General features: G+C 42.8%; 1 protein-coding gene across 1 annotated transcript in view; it reads right to left on the reverse strand.

Annotated features, from left to right (window-relative positions):
* Positions 1 to 19,115, reverse strand: part of cadm3 (cell adhesion molecule 3) — a 553,033-nt gene that overhangs the window by 512,448 nt on the left and 21,470 nt on the right. Inside the window, exon 4 of the mRNA XM_061920964.1 lies at positions 13,331 to 13,533. Coding sequence (XP_061776948.1) covers positions 13,331 to 13,421 — 91 coding nt within the window. The 5' untranslated portion in view covers positions 13,422 to 13,533. The remainder of the gene's footprint in view (positions 1 to 13,330; positions 13,534 to 19,115) is intronic.

Consider the following 19,115-nt stretch of genomic DNA (forward strand, 5'->3'; position numbering starts at 1 on the left):
TAGATCCGCCATGGACTGGACTATATAAGTAAACGATTGATTGATGAACATTTCCAAGCATTTACGAGAACTTCACCCAAAATTCAAGCATTTTTCAAACCTTGAAAACACATCCAAATCCAAGCATTTTCAAGGTTTTTCAGCACCTGTCCGAACCCTGAAATAATAACACACTTCACTTGTATTTCTCTTGCAAATGGATTAAAGGCACACATTAAGGGAGACACATTGAGAAAGTGTACCTTGGCAAGTTTTTTCACTTGTCTTTTTATGGACTGACAATAATAGATTAAAATCTTAGTGAGCACTACGGTCTTCTTTACAAGACGATGCTTTTTACGACGGCGTGTGGTGTGCATACTGCAAGTTGTGAGCCAATAGAGCGCTCGGCAGCTCCGCCAGCACTTGTTGACTATCAAACACGATCCGCCTCGTGTTCCTTACTTGGCGCCCTGCACCGCTCCACCAGGTTTGGCGACAATTTATCCCAGCAGTTTTTTTGCATAATGCTGCACGAGAAGGCAACAAAAACTCAGCGAACGGTCTTGGCCGAAAATGCAGAGTCAACAATTGTTCTCATGAGGAGGAGAAATGCTCGTGAAGTGGTATTAAAATACGATTTGAAGACTTAAAGGCCTACTGAAATGAGATTTTGTTATTTAAACGGGGATAGCAGGTCCGTTTTATGTGTCATACTTGATCATTTCCCGAACCCTGGGGAACGTGTGAAGTTCCCCAGGGTTCGCTCCCTGGCCCTGTACTCTTCAGCATCTACATGCTGCCGCTGGGTGACGTCATGCGCAAATACGGTATTAGCTTTCACTGTTATGCTGATGACACCCAACTCTACATGCCCCTAAAGCTGACCAACACGCCGGACTGTAGTCAGTTGGAGGCGTGTCTTAATGAAATTAAACAATGGATGTCCGCTAACTTTTTGCAACTTAATGCCAAAAAAAAACGGAAATGCTGATTATCGGTCCTGCTAGACACCGACCTCTATTTAATAATACAACTTTAACATTTGACAACCAAATAATGAAACAAGGTGACTCTGTAAAAAATCTGGGTATTATCTTCGACCCAACTCTCTCCTTTGAGCCACACATTAAAAGCGTTACTAAAACGGCCTTCTTTCATCCCCGTAATATCGCTAAAATTCGCTCCGTTTTGTCCACTAAAGACGCCGAGATCATTATCCATGCGTTTGTTAAGTCTCGCCTCGATTACTGTAACATATTATTTTCGGGTCTCCCCATGTCTAGCATTAAAAGATTACAGTTGGTACAAAATGCGGCTGCTAGACTTTTGACAAGAACAAGAAAGTTTGATCACATTACGCCTGTACTGGCTCACCTGCACTGGCTTCCTGTGCACTTAAGATGTGACTTTAAGGTTTTACTACTTACGTATAAAATACTTCACGGTCTAGCTCCATCCTATCTTGCCGATTGTATTGTACCGGCAAGAAATCTGCGTTCAAAAGACTCCGGCTTATTAGTGATTCCTAGAGCCCAAAAAAAGTCTGCGGGCTATAGAGCTTTTTCCGTTCGGGCTCCAGTACTCTGGAATGCCCTCCCGGTAACAGTTCGAGATGCTACCTCAGTAGAAGCATTTAAGTCTCACCTTAAAACTCATCTGTATACTTTAGCCTTTAAATAGACCTCCTTTTTAGACTAGTTGATCTGCCGCTTCTTTTCTTTCTCCTATGTCCCCCCCTCCCTTGTGGAGGGGGTCCGGTCCGATGATCATGGATGAAGTACTGGCTGTCCAGAGTCGAAACCCAGGATGGACCACTCGTCGGGACCCAGGATGGACCGCTCGCCTGTATCGGTTGGGGACATCTCTACGCTGCTGATCCGCTTGAGATGGTTTCCTGTGGACGGGACTCTCGCTGCTGTCTTGGATCCGCTTGAACTGAACTCTCGCGGCTGTGTTGGAGCCACTATGGATTGAACTTTCACAGTATCATGTTAGACCTGCTCGACATCCATTGCTTTCGGTCCCCTAGAGGGGGGGGGGGGGTTGCCCACATCTGAGGTCCTCTCCAAGGTTTCTCATAGTCAGCATTGTCACTGGCGTCCCACTGGATGTGAATTCTCCCTGCCCACTGGGTGTGAGTTTTCCTTGCCCTTTTGTGGGTTCTTCCGAGGATGTTGTAGTCGTAATGATTTGTGCAGTCCTTTGAGACATTTGTGATTCGGGGCTATATAAATAAACATTGATTGATTGATTGATTTCCCGATTTTTCCATATTTTTTGCTGAAAGGATTAAGTAGAGAACATCGATGATAAAGTTTGCAACTTTTGGTTGCTAATAAAAAAGCCTTGCCTTTACCGGAAGTAGCAGACGATGTGCGCGTGACGTCACGGGTTGCAGAGCTCCTCACATCCTTACATTGTTTATAATGTGAGCCACCAGCAGCAAGAGCTATTCGGACCGAGAAAGCGACAATTTCCCCATTAATTTGAGCGAGGATGAAAGTTCGTGGATGAGGACATTTAGAGTGACGGACTAGAAAAAAAAAAAAAAAAAAAAAAGTTAAAAAAAAAATGGCCATTGCATTGGGAGCGATTCAGATGTTTTAGACACATTTACTACGATAATTCAGGTAAATCCCTTATCTTTCTATTGTGTTGCTAGTGTTTTAGTGAGTTAAATAGTACCTGATTGTCGGAGGGGTGTGTCCACGGGTGTGTTGTCATAGCAGCTAAGCACGACAGAAGCTCCGCTGATCTCCAGTAAGAGGAGACTTATTTCCACAATTTTCTCACCGAAAACTGCCGGTCGATCCATGTTCGCTTGACCGCTCTGATCCATAGTAAAGCTTCACCTTCGGGAATTTTAAACAAGGAAACACCGTGTTTGTGTGGCTAAAGGCTAAAAGCTTCCCAACTCCATCTTTCTACTTTGACTTCTCCATTATTAATTGGACAAATTACAAAAAGATTCAGCAACACAGAAGTCCAAAATACTGTGTAATTATGCGATGAAAAGAGACGACTTTTAGCCGTAAGTGGTGCTACGCTAATATGTCCCCTCCAACCAATAACGTCACAAACACGCGTCATAATTCCGCAACGTTTTCAACAGGAAACTCCGCTGGAAATTTTTAATTGTAATTTAGCAAACTAAAAAGGCCGTATTGGCATGTGTTGCAATGTTAATATTTCATCATTGATATATAAACTATCAGACTGTGTGGTCGCTAGTAGTGGGTTTCAGTAGGCCTTTAAATGACAAGCATTTTTACTACAGTGTCTAGATCCGCAATAATGAACCCAAGCAGTGCCCTCGATACTAGGAGTGTGAGTGTAAGTCTGATTTAGGGTTGTACGGTATACCGGTATTAATATAGTATCGCGATACTAATTAATCATATTCGGTACTATACCTCCTCTGAAAAGTACCGGTCGCCAAACGCCAAACAAATGCCATTTGTAGATCTAAACCTAACATCTACTGTAATGATACCAAGTACAGGAGCGTATCTAGTCAATATTATGATTACATCGATATTTTTTAGCATTACATCATCTTTCTTTTTTACTAAATGTATGTTTATAAACTCTGGAAATATGTCCCTGCTGGACACATGAGGACTTTGACTATGACCAATGTACGATCCTGTAACGACTTGGTATGGGATTGATACCCATATTAGTGGTATCATCCAAAACTAATGATGAGTATCAAACAGCAGAAGAATAAGTGATTATTACATTTTAACAGAAGTGTAGATAGAACATGTAAAAGAGAAAGTAAGCAGATAACAGTAAATGAACAAGTAGATTCATAATTCATTTTCTACCACTTGTCCTTAATTTAGAAAAAAATAATAGAATGGAAAATGACAATATGTTACTGCATATGTCAGCATCTAAATTAGGAGACATTGTTTGCTTGCTTACTATTAAAAGACAAGTTGTCTTAAGGACAAACTTGCAATAAGAAACACATGTTTAATGTATCGTAAGATTGTTTGTTAAAATAAAGCCAATAATGCAATTTTTTTCATGGTCCCCTTTATTCAGCAAAGTACCGAAACATATCGAAATAATTTTGGTACGGGTACCAAAATATTGGTATCGGGAACAACACTAGTCTGATATCATCAAAAAAACATGTACACTCTCATAAAAGACTCCCATACCTCCCTATTTGTGCATTAAACACACAAGGGTGGTCTTTTCTTTCGTTTTAGTCAAGTTACACAACAGCTAAACACATAAAAAAAGGAGAAATAACTGAAAAAAAAATGTATATTCTTGTTTCTTCAAAATAGACATCCTTAGCTCTGATTACTTTTTTGCACACTCTTGGCATTCTCTCAATGAGCTTCAAGAGGTAGTCACCTAAAATGTTTTTCCCTTCACAGGTGTGCTTGAGGCTCATGGAAAGAATGCCATGAGTCTTTAAGGGAGTAATCAGAGCAAAGGGTGGCTATTTTGAAGAAACTAGAATATAAAACATGTTTTTAGTACATACATACATAACTGCACATGTGTTCATTCATAGTTTTGATGCCTTCAATGACAATCTACAATGTAAAAAGTCATGAAAATACAGAAAACACATTGAATGAGAAGGTATGTCCAAACTTTTGGCCTGTACTCTATGTATAGTCAACGTTGTATCGATGTCCTGTGCCAGCTGGAACCAATTAAAAACAAGAAGGTAAGCATTCACACCTGTAACGACAACTTGTCGCTATGACAGTGTTTTTCAACCACTGTAGTGTGCCGTGAGATATAGTCTGGTGTGCCGTGGGAAACTATGCAACTTCACCTAATTGGTGCAAAAGATATTTTTTGCAAATCAATGATTATAATCTGCAAATATTGTGCTGTGCACAACTCGGCAGGGTAACCACGTAATACTCCATGTCAGCAGATGGCAGCAGGTAGTTCATTGCTTTGGAAAAAGTCGGAATGTGTCGGGTGAGACCAGGATGGTTTGTTGTGATCCCAATATGCAGACCACTGCGGAAGGCAGGGTGCAGGTAAAAAAAAGGTATGTGATGCTGAAACCAAAAATGAACAATAGGGAAAGGCAGTGACTATGCAAAACGAAAGTAAAACTGGACTGGCGACAAAGTAAACCAAAACACAATGCTGGACGACAGCAAAAACGACGTCCACAAAGTACATCCGTACATGACAGGACAATCCACATTATCCCCACAAAGAAGGATAGCAAACAACTTAGAGTTTAAAGTTAAATAGATTAAAGTGCGGGGAATAGTGCTCAAAAGGAAGACATGAAACTGCTACAGGAAAACACCAACAAGCTCAAAATAAGGCGCGACAACCTGATGGAGTATACTTTTTTTAAACATTTTCTGCCGGTGGTGTGCCTAGATATTTTTAAAAGAAAAAAGGTTGAAAAACACTGCAATAACAGACCCCCATGGGAGGCAGTGTAGAGGTAAAAAAGGTATGTGATGCTTAAACAAAAAATCAACAAAAGGGAAAGGGAAAGGGAAAGGCAATGGCTATGCAAAACGAAAGTAAAACTGGACTGGCGACAAAGTAAACCAAAACAGAATGCTGGACGACAGCAAAAACTTACGACGTCCAGAAAGTACATCCGTACATGACAGGACAATCCACATTATCCCCACAAAGAAGGATAGCAAACAACTTAGAGTTTAAAGTTAAATAGATTAAAGTGCAGGGAATAGTGCTCAAAAGGAAGACATCAAACTGCTACAGGAAAACAACAAAACAGGAACAGCGCAAGACAAGAACTAAAGCATGGGAAAACACCAACAAGCTCAAAATAAGGCACGACAACCTGATGGAGTATACATTTTTTAAACATTTTCTGCCGGTGGTGTGCCTAGATATTTTTAAATGAAAAAAGGTTGAAAAACACTGCAATAACAGACCCCCATGGGAGGCAGTGTACAGGTAAAAAAGGTATGTGATGCTTAAACAAAAAATTAACAAAAGGGAAAGGGAATGGCTATGCAAAACGAAAGTAAAACTGGACTGGCGACAAAGTAAACCGAAACAGAATGCTGGACGACAGCAAAAACTTACGGCGTCCACAAAGTACATCCGTACATGACATGACAATCCACATTAACCCCACAAAGAAGGATAGCAAACAACTTAGAGTTTAAAGTTAAATAGATTAAAGTGCGGGGAATAGCGCTCAAAAGGAAGACATGAACTGCTACAGGAAAACACCCAAAAAAACAGGAAGGGCCACCAAAACAAGAACTAAAGCACGGGAAAACCCCCCCGCAAACTCAAAATAAGGCACGGCGACCTGGTGGAGTATCATTTTTTTAACGTTTTCTGCTGGTGGGGTGCCTCCATATTTTTAAATGAAAAAAGGTTGAAAAACACTACAACAACAGACCCCCATGGGAGGCAGTGTACAGGTATAAAAGGTATGTGATGCTTAAACAAAAAATGAACACAAGGGAAAGGCAATGGCTATGGTAAACTAAAGTAAAACTGGACTGGCTACAGGGGCTTCACGGTGGCAGAGGGGTTAGTGCGTCTGCCTCACAATACGAAGGTCCTGCAGTCCTGGGTTCAAATCCAGGCTCGGGATCTTTCTGTGTGGAGTTTGCATGTTCTCCCCGTGAATGCGTGGGTTCCCTCCGGGTACTCCGGCTTCCTCCCACTTCCAAAGACATGCACCTGGGGATAGGTTGATTGGCAACACTAAATTGGCCCTAGTGTGTGAATGTGAGTGTGAATGTTGTCTGTCTATCTGTGTTGGCCCTGCGATGAGGTGGCGACTTGTCCAGGGTGTACCCCGCCTTCCGCCCGATTGTAGCTGAGATAGGCGCCAGTGCCCCCCGCGACCCCGAAAGGGAATAAGCGGTAGAAAATGGATGGATGGATGGGCTGGCTACAAAGTAAACCGAAACAGAATGCTGGACGACAGCAAAAACTTACGACGTCCACAAAGTACATCCGTACATGACAGGACAATCCACATTATCCCCACAAAGAAGGATAGCAAACAACTTCAATAGAGTTTAAAGTTAAATAGATTAAAGTGCGGGGGATAGCGCTCAAAAGGAAGACAAACTGCTACAGGAAAACACCCAAAAAAACAGGAACAGCGCAAGACAAGAACTAAAGCATGGGAAAACACCAACAAGCTCAAAATAGGGCGCGACAACCTGATGGAGTACACATTTTTTAAACATTTTCTGCCGGTGGTGTGCCTTTATATTTTTAAAAGAAAAAAGGTTGAAAAACACTGCAATAACAGACCCCCTATGGGAGGCAGCGTACAGGTAAAAAAGGTATGTGATGCTTAAACAAAAAATTAACAAAAGGGAAAGGGAATGGCTATGCAAAACGAAAGTAAAACTGGACTGGCGACAAAGTAAACCAAAACAGAATGCTGGACGACAGCAAAAACTTACGACATCCACAAAGTACATCCGTACATGACATGACAATCCACATTATCCCCACAAAGAAGGATAGCAAACAACTTAAATAGAGTTTAAAGTTAAATAGATTAAAGTGCGGGGAATAGCGCTCAAAAGGAAGACAACACCAACAAAACAGGAACAGCGCAAGACAAGAACTAAAGCATGGGAAAACAGCAACAAGCTCAAAATAAGGCACGACAACCTGATGGAGTATACATTTTTTAAACATTTTCTGCCGGTGGTGTGCCTAGATATTTTTAAATGAAAAAAAGTTGAAAAACACTGCAATAACAGACCCCCATGGGAGGCAGTGTACAGGTAAAAAAGGTATGTGATGCTTAAACAAAAAATTAACAAAAGGGAAAGGGAAAGGCAATGGCTATGCAAAACGAAAGTAAAACTGGACTGGCTGCAAAGTACACCGAAACAGAATGCTGGACGACCGCAAAAACTTACGGCGTCCACTAAATACATCCGTACATGACATGACAATCCACATTAACCCCACAAAGAAGGATAGCAAACAACTTAGAGTTTAAAGTTAAATAGATTAAAGTGCAGGGAATAGCGCTCAAAAGCAAGACAAACTGCTACAGGAAAACACCAACAAAACAGGAACAGCGCAAGACAAGAACTAAAGCATGGGAAAACACCAACAAGCTCAAAATAAGGCACGACAACCTGATGGAGTATACATTTTTTAAACATTTTCTGCCGGTGGTGTGCCTAGATATTTTTAAAAGAAAAAAGGTTGAAAAACACTGCAACAACAGACCCCCATGGGAGGCAGAGTACAGGTAAAAAAGGTATGTGATGCTTGAACAAAAAATGAACAAAATGGAAAGGGAAAGTCAATGGCTATGCAAAACGAAAGTAAAACTGGACTGGCGACAAAGTAAACCAAAACAGAATGCTGGACGACAGCAAAAACTTACGACATCCACAAAGTACATCCGTACATGACATGACAATCCACATTAACCCCACAAAGAAGGATAGCAAACAACTTAGAGTTTAAAGTTAAATAGATTAAAGTGCGGGGAATAGCGCTCAAAAGGAAGACATGAACTGCTACAGGAAAACACCAACAAAACAGGAACAGCGCAAGACAAGAACTAAAGCATGGGAAAACAGCAACAAGCTCAAAATAAGGCACGACAACCTGATGGAGTATACATTTTTTAAACATTTTCTGCCGGTGGTGTGCCTTTATATTTTTAAAAGAAAAAAGGTTGAAAAACACTGCAACAACAGACCCCCATGGGAGGCAGCGTACAGGTAAAAAAGGTATGTGATGCTTAAACAAAAAATGAACAAAAGGGAAAGGAAAAGGCAATGGCTATGCAAAACAAAAGTAAAACTGGACTGGCGACAAAGTAAACCAAAACAGAATGCTGGACGACAGCAAAAACTTACGACGTCCACAAAGTACATCCGTACATGACAGGACAATCCACATTATCCCCACAAAGAAGGATAGCAAACAACTTAAATAGAGTTTAAAGTTAAATAGATTAAAGTGCGGGGAATAGCGCTCAAAAGGAAGACATGAAACTGCTACAGGAAAACACCCCAAAAAACAGGAAGGGCCACCAAAACAAGAACTAAAGCACGGGAAAACACCCGCAAACTCAAAATAAGGCACGGCGACCTGGTGGAGTATCATTTTTTTAACGTTTTCTGCTGGTGGGGTGCCTCCATATTTTTAAATGAAAAAAGGTTGAAAAACACTACAACCACATGGGAGGCAGTGTACAGGTATAAAAGGTATGTGATGCTTAAACAAAAAAATGAACAAAAGGGAAAGGCAATGGCTATGGTAAACTAAAGTAAAACTGGACTGGCTACAAAATAAACCGAAACAGAATGCTGGACGACAGCAAAAACTTACGGCGTCCACAAAGTACATCCGTACGTAACAGGACAATCAACAATATCCCCACAAAGAAGGATAGCAAACAACCTAAATATCGTTCAAAGTTAAATAAATTCAAGTGCGGGGAATAGTGCTCAAAAGGAAGACATTAACTGCTACAGGAAAACACCCAAAAAAACAGGAAGGGCCACCAAAACAAGAACTAAAGCACGGGAAAACACCCGCAAACTCAAAATAAGGCACGGCGACCTGGTGGAGTATCATTTTTTTAACGTTTTCTGCTGGTGGGGTGCCTCCATATTTTTAAATGAAAAAAGGTTGAAAAACACTACAACAACAGACCCCCATGGGAGGCAGTGTACAGGTAAAAAAGGTATGTGATGCTTAAACAAAAAATGAACAAAAGGGAAAGGCAATGGCCATGGTAAACTAAAGTAAAACTGGACTGGCTACAAAATAAACCGAAACAGAATGCTGGACGACCGCAAAAACTTACGGCGTCCACTAAATACATCCGTACATGACATGACAATCCACATTAACCCCACAAAGAAGGATAGCAAACAACTTAGAGTTTAAAGTTAAATAGATTAAAGTGCGGGGAATAGCGCTCAAAAGGAAGACAAACTGCTACAGGAAAACACCAACAAAACAGGAACAGCGCAAGACAAGAACTAAAGCATGGGAAAACAGCAACAAGCTCAAAATAAGGCACGACAACCTGATGGAGTATACATTTTTTAAACATTTTCTGCCGGTGGTGTGCCTAGATATTTTTAAATGAAAAAAGGTTGAAAAACACTGCAATAACAGACCTCCATGGGAGGCAGTGTACAGGTAAAAAAGGTATGTGATGCTTAAACAAAAAATTAACAAAAGGGAAAGGGAAAGGCAATGGCTATGCAAAACAAAAGTAAAACGGGACTGGCTACAAAGTAAGCAGAACGGAATGCTGGACGACAGCAAAAACTTATGCCGTCCACAAAGTACATCCGTACGTAACGTGACAATGGACAATATCCCCACAAAGAAGGATAGCAAACAACTTAAATAGAGTTCAAAGTTAAATATATTAAATAGCGCTCAAAAGGAAGACATGAAACTGCTACAGGAAAACACCAACAAAACAGGAAGGGCCACCAAAATAACATCGCAAGACAAGAACTAAAGCATGGGAAAACACCATCAAACTCAAAATAAGGCACAGGGACCTGCTGGAGTATCATTTTTTTAACGTTTTCTCCTGGTTGAGTGCCTCCATATTTTTAAATGAAAAAAGGTTGAAAAACACTGCAACAACAGACCCCCATGGGAGGCAGTGTACAGTTAAAAAGGTACGTGATGCTTGAACAAAAAATTAACAAAATGGAAAGGGAAAGTCAATGGGTATGCAAAACGAAAGTAAAACTGGACTGGCGACAAAGTAAACCAAAACAGAATGCTGGACGACAGCAAAAACTTACGACATCCACAAAGTACATCCGTACATGACAGGACAATCCACATTATCCCCACAAAGAAGGATAGCAAACAACTTAGAGTTTAAAGTTAAATAGATTAAAGTGCGGGGAATAGCGCTCAAAAGGAAGACAACACCAACAAAACAGGAACAGCGCAAGACAAGAACTAAAGCATGGGAAAACACCAACAAGCTCAAAATAAGGCGCGACAACCTGATGGAGTATACATTTTTTAAACATTTTCTGCCGGTGGTGTGCCTGGATATTTTTAAATGAAAAAAGGTTGAAAAACACTGCAACAACAGACCCCCATGGGAGGCAGCGTACAGGTAAAAAAGGTATGTGATGCTTAAACAAAAAATGAACAAAAGGGAAAGGAAAAGTCAATGGCTATGCAAAACCAAAGTAAAACGGGACTGGCTACAAAGTAAGCAGAACGGAATGCTGGACGACCGCAAAAACTTACGGCGTCCACTAAATACATCCGTACATGACAGGACAATCCACATTATCCCCACAAAGAAGGATAGCAAACAACTTAGAGTTTAAAGTTAAATAGATTAAAGTGCGGGGAATAGCGCTCAAAAGGAAGACATGAACTGCTACAGGAAAACACCCAAAAAAACAGGAAGGGCCACCAAAACAAGAGCTAAAGCACGGGAAAACACCCGCAAACTCAAAATAAGGCACGGCGACCTGGTGGAGTATCATTTTTTTAACGTTTTCTGCTGGTGGGGTGCCTCCATATTTTTAAATGAAAAAAGGTTGAAAAACACTACAACAACATGGGAGGCAGTGTACAGGTATAAAAGGTATGTGATGCTTAAACAAAAAAATGAACAAAAGGGAAAGGCAATGGCTATGGTAAACTAAAGTAAAACTGGACTGGCTACAAAATAAACCGAAACAGAATGCTGGACGACAGCAAAAACTTACGGCGTCCACAAAGTACATCCGTACGTAACATGACAATCAACAATATCCCCACAAAGAAGGATAGCAAACAACCTAAATATCGTTCAAAGTTAAATAAATTCAAGTGCGGGGAATAGTGCTCAAAAGGAAGACATGAAACTGCTACAGGAAAACACCCAAAAAAACAGGAAGGGCCACTAAAACAAGAACTAAAGCACGGGAAAACACCCGCAAACTCAAAATAAGGCACGGCGACCTGGTGGAGTATAATTTTTTTAACGTTTTCTGCTGGTGGGGTGCCTCCATATTTTTAAATGAAAAAAGGTTGAAAAACACTACAACAACAGACCCCCATGGGAGGCAGTGTACAGGTAAAAAAGGTATGTGATGCTTAAACAAAAAATGAACAAAAGGGAAAGGGAATGGCTATGCAAAACTAAAGTAAAACTGGACTGGCTACAAAATAAACCGAAACAGAATGCTGGACGACAGCAAAAACTTACGGCGTCCACAAAGTACATCCGTACGTAACATGACAATCAACAATATCCCCACAAAGAAGGATAGCAAACAACCTAAATATCGTTCAAAGTTAAATAAATTCAAGTGCGGGGAATAGTGCTCCAAAGGAAGACATGAAACTGCTACAGGAAAACACCAACAAAACAGGAAGGGCCACCAAAACAAGAACTAAAGCACGGGAAAACACCCGCAAACTCAAAATAAGGTACGGCGACCTGGTGGACTATACATTTTTTAAAAATTTTCTGCCGGTGGTATGCCTAGATATTTTTAAATGAAAAAATGTTGAAAAACACTGCAACAACAGACCCCCATGGGAGGCAGTGTACAGGTAAAAAAGGTATGTGATGCTTCAACAAAAAATTAACAAAAGGGAAAGGGAAAGTACACTGAAACAGAATGCTGGACGACAGCAAAAACTTACGGCGTCCACAAAGTACATCCGTACGTAACGTGACAATGGACAATATCCCCACAAAGAAGGATAGCAAACAACTTAAATAGAGTTCAAAGTTAAATATATTAAATAGCGCTCAAAAGGAAGACATGAAACTGCTACAGGAAAACACCAACAAAACAGGAAGGGCCACCAAAATAACATCGCAAGACAAGAACTAAAGCATGGGAAAACACCATCAAACTCAAAATAAGGCACAGGGACCTGCTGGAGTATCATTTTTTTAACGTTTTCTCCTGGTTGAGTGCCTCCGTATTTTTAAATGAAAAAAGGTTGAAAAAAAACTGCTATGACAGACCCCCATGCGATAGAAAACTAAAATGTCTCCATGCACAGTAAACGTTGGATTTCTCGGCCGTATTTACACTGAAAAAGCCTGAAATGTGTGTGTGTGCGATAGTGTAAGACACGGTTGGAATGGGGCCAAAGGTCTCTGTGCGTGTTAATGCGCACGTTACACACATGCTTATGGGGGTTAGGGGTTTAGGGGGTGTCCCATGTGGTTATTTACGCTCCTCTGCTCCTCTTGTCATAATACTGGAAACTAACAAAAATCCTCCAGTCAACAGATAAATGGGAACCGGCAGAGACTGAAAGAGCGGGCCGGGGAGGTCAGCACCACCCGGAGGGGACGAGGGTCGGCACGGGGATTAGAGGGGGCACAGCAACATAAAAAGTGAGGCGCACTTACCAAAGACAACGTTGCTGTGAACCGCAACCGCCAAGGCTAGCGTCATTAGGCCGGCAATCCATAACGGAGCAGGGGCTGATGGGAAAGCCATGGCTGGGCGGACAGATCCTGCTTGTTCCCGCTTGAAACCTCAAGTGAAGGAGGGGCTGCCGGTAGCTCAGGAAGGGGTGGGGCGGGGGGGGGGGGTCCCGGAGGAGGATTACCTGCGGGAAGAGAGCGAGTCGTTATAAGTCTCCTCCTCAACGCCGCCATGAATTAAAAGGACTGTGGTCCTGCTCACGTGCGAGCATTGATTCGCCCGTGTCATAACACATGGGGTTGGGGGGGAAAATCGAGCCCAAATGCGGAGGTAATGATGGGGAGGAGGCATTTACGTCGGGTAAAAACAGATAAAAGGATTTGTTTACACATTGTTTGACCTCAAAATGCAAATATTTGAACACGATTTCTCATGCCTGCTTAAAACGTCGAGTGTAAACACGGGCAGGTGTTTTTTTTTTTTTTTGTACAAAACAAATGGAGGAACAGAGCGCATTTATTTTCCTATGCATTATTTTAATTTCACGGACAATTTGGCCTCTCCCTAATAAAGCTATCGGTGGTATGACCGCTTTGTTTAGTGGTTGATCAGATCTTTTTTTGGAGAAAGACTGACATGTTGACCATAGATGCCGAATCTACATTTCAGCCAGTGGGGGCTCGGACGGGCGGTAGATCTGACGCTGCTTTTCTGAGGCCCCGTTTGCACTAAGCCGGAGAAGGTTCCATCCCTCCATCCATATTCTTCCGCTTATCCGAGGTCGGGTCGCGGGGACAGCAGCCTAAACAGGGAAGCCCAGACTTCCCTCTCCCCAGCCACTTGGTCCAGCTCTTCCCGGGGGATCCCGAGGCGTTCCCAGGCCAGCCGGGAGACAGTCTTCCAACGTGTCCTGGGTCTTCCCCGTGGCCTCCTACCGGTTGGACGTGCCCTAAACACCTCCCTGGTGAGGCGTTCGGGTGGCATCCTGACCAGATGCCCAAACCACCTCATGCGGCTCCTCTGGATGTGGAGGAGCAGCGGCTCTACTTTGAGTTCCTCCCGGATGACAGAGCTTCTCACCCTAAGGGAGAGCCCCTGGTACCCGGCGAAGGAAGCCTCTTTTCGGCCGCTTGTACCCGTGATCTTGTCTTTTTGGTCATAACCTAAAGCTCATGACCATAGGTGAGGATGGGAACGTAGATCGACCGGTAAATTGAGAGCTTTGCCTTCCGGCTCAGCTCCTTCTTCACCACAACGGATCGATACAGCGTCCGCATTACAGAAGACGCCGCACCGATCTGCCTGTCAACCTCACAATCCACTCTTCCCTCACTCGTGAACAAGACTCCGAGGTACTTGAACTCCTCCATTTGGGGCAAGATTTCCTCCCGAACCCGGAGATGGTATTACACCCTTTTCTGAATGAGTGTGAAAGTGTGGAAATTGATGTTCTGTGTACCATACACACACACACACACACACACACACACACACACACACACACACACACACACACACACACACACACACACACACACACACACACCAGGCCTAGACAGGAGGACAGAGTGCAGGTACACAGAACATCAGAGGGTCAAATGTGCGAGAAAATGAGAGCAGACAGTGTTGACAAACAATGTTGCAACCTTGTGTGGGAACGGCGGGTGCAGAAACGCAAAAGAAGAATCCCTGTGGGATGCGGAAACTGGCAGAGAAATTTTACATGCAACGTTCATATCGTTGTTACTCAGCCAGCGTTTGTGGGTCTGATGGACCCATTGCATTTTTCGGTTTTAATGCCTGAATATCAAACGATTTTATGCTAAAATACTGAACAGATGTTTACCCTACCCCAAAAAATATCTGAGTAACAACAATATGAACATTACACAAGGGTTTATTTTGGTCTTCAAAAGTTAAACAAATAATGACTGTGATCCACCACTGGGTTTTTTATTTGGAATTAGTACCATATGTAGTCTGTCTGCGTTGGCCCTGCGATGAGGTGGCGACTTATCCAGGGTGTACCCCGCCTTCCGCCCGAATGCAGCAGAGATCGGTTTCAGCGACCCCGAAAGGGACAAGCGGTAGAAAATGGATGGATGGATAGTACCATATACGACAATGGAACCACCTTTTACAAACCCTTCATTGTATGGAGTTTTCCATTGACAAAAAGCACAGAACGAATAAAAATGTGCTTTGCTGTACAAACCGTTACGCAGCCTCATTGTTTCCGGCAGCACATTCATTGTGGGCGAGCTACTGTGCTAATTGCTACTTTGTGGGCTTTTTAGGTGCATTTTAGCCTTTTTTTAACAGCATGTTTTAGTTTTGCTGGATCAATGAGTCCAAAGAAGGCAATGGCATCTGGTTTGAAACATTCAGGAAGTGTGTACAAGGCGTTGGATACTTCGACTTAGATTTAGACAACCTTTATTGATCCATAAGTTTGTCTATGTCTAAGTATGTGTGTAAGACGCTTTGGATACTTAGACAACCATTATTGATCCATAAGTTTGTCTAAGTCTAAGTATCCAAAGCGTTGTAGACACTGCCTTCCCCCTTCCCTCCCTTTTTCTTCTGCTGGACGCCACGCCAAGAAGATTAACAGACAAAGTCAAGTGGATTTTGTTTTATATTCCTAGTCATTCTAGGGACCCCGTTGTTAAAGTTAAAGGGGAACATTATCACAATTTCAATAGGGTTAAAACCAATAAAATTCAGTTCCCAGTGGCTTATTTTATTTTTTGAAGTTTTTTTCAAAATGTTACCCATCGTGGAATATCCCGAAAAAAGGCTTTAAAGTGCCTGATTTTCGCTTTCTGTGAATTCAGTCGTCCATTTTCCTGTGACGTCACTGCGTGACGCCAATACAAACAAACATGGCAGCTAGAACTGAAAGATATAGCGACATTAGCTCGGATTCAGATTCGGATTTCAGCGGCTTAAGCGATTCAACGGATTACGCATGTATTGAAACGGCTGGTTGGAGTGTGGAGGCAGATAGCGAAAACGAAATTGAAGAAGAAACTGAAGCTATTGAGCCATATCACGACGGACAAAGGCACTGCGCGCGAATTCGGCGATCGCCTTCTAACCAACGATTGGTATGTGTTTGTTTGGCATTAAATGTGGGTGGAGGGAAAGGCTGGATGCAAATATAGCTACAAATGAGGCATATTGATGCAATATGTACATACAGCTAGCCTAAAAAGCATGTTAGCATCGATTAGCATGCCGTGCAAACCGATGCACTCTCCACGTAAATCAACTTGAATCCGTCCCTGATCGTGTAGTTACACCCTCCGACAACACACCGACGAGGCATGATGTCTCCAAGGTATGGAAAACTGTCGAAAAAACGGAAAATAACAGAGCTGATTTGACTTGAATTGTGTAATGTGTTTGAGAAAATTGCTTCCCGTTGTAACGTCACGGGTGAAAGGTCATCGCTCCGACAGCAAACAACTGAAAGGCGTTTAAATCGCCAAATTCACCCTTTTAGAGTTCGGAAATCGGTTAAAAAAAGGTATATATTGACGCTTACATAGGTCTGGTGATAATGTTCCCCTTTAAGGAGTTCTGTGATGACGGTAAGTTCACCACAGGGCTAGTGACAGTGTGTGTGCATTTTCAGTTAGTTCTTGTTGTCTTGACTTTGTTACTAAATATAACATTAATCCACCATACCCTTATGTTTGTTTGATACACCAAATTTAATATTGTGTTCCACATGTACACAACTTTTGTTTAGGACTGGAACACATGACATTGTTTCTTATGGAGAAATGTGCTTCGATGTACACTATAGACCAGGGGGTGTCAAACGGCCAGGTTTTAACAGGCCCACAGAATGAGTTTGCCAAGTATCAAAATGGGCCGAAATTTTTGAAAGAAAGAAACTGCTGTTCTAAATGTGTCCACTAGAGGTCACAATAGCAATTCTTTGTATCTTTGTAGATGCTACAAAAATAGTGCACCAGTCGAGGAAAATTATCAAATTACATAAATATCATGTAATTTCCATCCATCCATCCATTTTCTACCGCTTATTCCCTTTTGGGGTCGCGGGGGCCCTGGCGCCTATCTCAGCTACAGTCGGGCGGAAGGCGGGGTACACCCTGGACAAGTCGCCACCTCATCGCAGGGCCAACACAGATAGACAACATTCCCGCTCACATTCACACACTAGGGCCAATTTAGTGTTGCCAATCAACCTATCCCCAGGTGCATGTCTTTGGAAGTGGGAGGAAGCCAGAGTACCCGGAGGGAACCCACGCATTCACGGGGAGAACATGCAAACTCCACACAGAAAGATCCCGAACCTGGATTTGAACCCAGGACTGCAGGACCTTCGTATTGTGAGGCAGACGCACTGACCCCTCTGCCACCGTGAAGCCCCTATCATGTAATTCCATCCATCCATCATCCTCCGCTTATCCGAGGTCGGGTCGCGGGGGCAACAGCCTAAGCAGGGAAGCCCAGACTTCCCTATCTCCAGCCACTTCGTCTAGCTCTTCCCGGGGGATCCCGAGGCGTTCCCAGGCCAGCCGGGAGACATAGTCTTCCCAACGTGTCCTGGGTCTTCCCCGTGGCCTCCTACCAGCTGGACGTGCCCTAAACACCTCCCTAGGGAGGCGTTCGGGTGGCATCCTGACCAGATGCCCGAACCACCTCATCTGGCTCCTCTCCATGTGGAGGAGCAGCGGCTTTACTTTGAGTTCCTCCCGGATGGCAGAGCTTCTCACCCTATCTCTAAGGGAGAGCCCCGCCACCCGGCGGAGGAAACTCATTTCGGCCGCTTGTACCCGTGATCTTATCCTTTCGGTCATGACCCAAAGCTCATGACCATAGGTGAGGATGGGAACGTAGATCGACCGGTAAATTGAGAGCTTTGCCTTCCGGCTCAGCTCCTTCTTCACCACAACGGATCGGTACAACGTCCGCATTACTGAAGACGCCGCACCGATCCGCCTGTCGATCTCACGATCCACTCTTCCCCCACTCGTGAACAAGACTCCTAGGTACTTGAACTCCTCCACTTGGGGAAGGGTCTCCTCCCCAACCCGGAGATGGCACTCCACCCTTTCCCTCCACCCACATTTAATGCCAAACAAACACATACCAATCGTTGGTTAGAAGGCGATCGCTGAATTCGTCCGCATGTAATTTGATTTTGATATTTTTTCATCTTGATAGACTGAAAAGTAACACCAATGAGTTGACTGATAATTTATTCAGAAAGTAAAAATAACGACAAAAAAAAAATACAATACTATTAACCGCAACAAGTGTAAAAAAACAAAAAAACACCATTATGATTCGTATATTTTTAGAATGTGCTTGTTCTATTTTTAAACAAAGACAACAACCTAAAGTTGTCTTTACTTTTAAGTTATCGTGCCGTGATTTTACCAGTAGATTTTTTACAACTATAGACTTTTTGTGTTCAAAAACCTATTTAGCAGTCCGTAAATAAAGGGTTTGCCTGTAGAAAGGCATCAAAATAAAGTAGCTGGTGTCTTTCCCACTAATCGTAGTAATTGCAGCGCCATCTATGGGCATACTTGCCATCCCTCCCGAATTTCAGTGCCCCCTTCCAAAAATCTCCAGGGGCAACCATCCTCCCAACTTCCACCCGGACAACAATATTGGGGGCGTGCCTTAAAGGCACTACCTTTAGCGTCCTCTCTCGCCTGAAAAGGAGACTATTATATATGTCTCAGTTATCCATAGGTTTATTTATAGCCCATAAAATAGGCA

The sequence above is a fragment of the Nerophis ophidion genome, linkage group LG14 (assembly GCF_033978795.1).
Source record: "Nerophis ophidion isolate RoL-2023_Sa linkage group LG14, RoL_Noph_v1.0, whole genome shotgun sequence".
NCBI classification, from domain to species: Eukaryota; Metazoa; Chordata; class Actinopteri; order Syngnathiformes; family Syngnathidae; genus Nerophis; species Nerophis ophidion.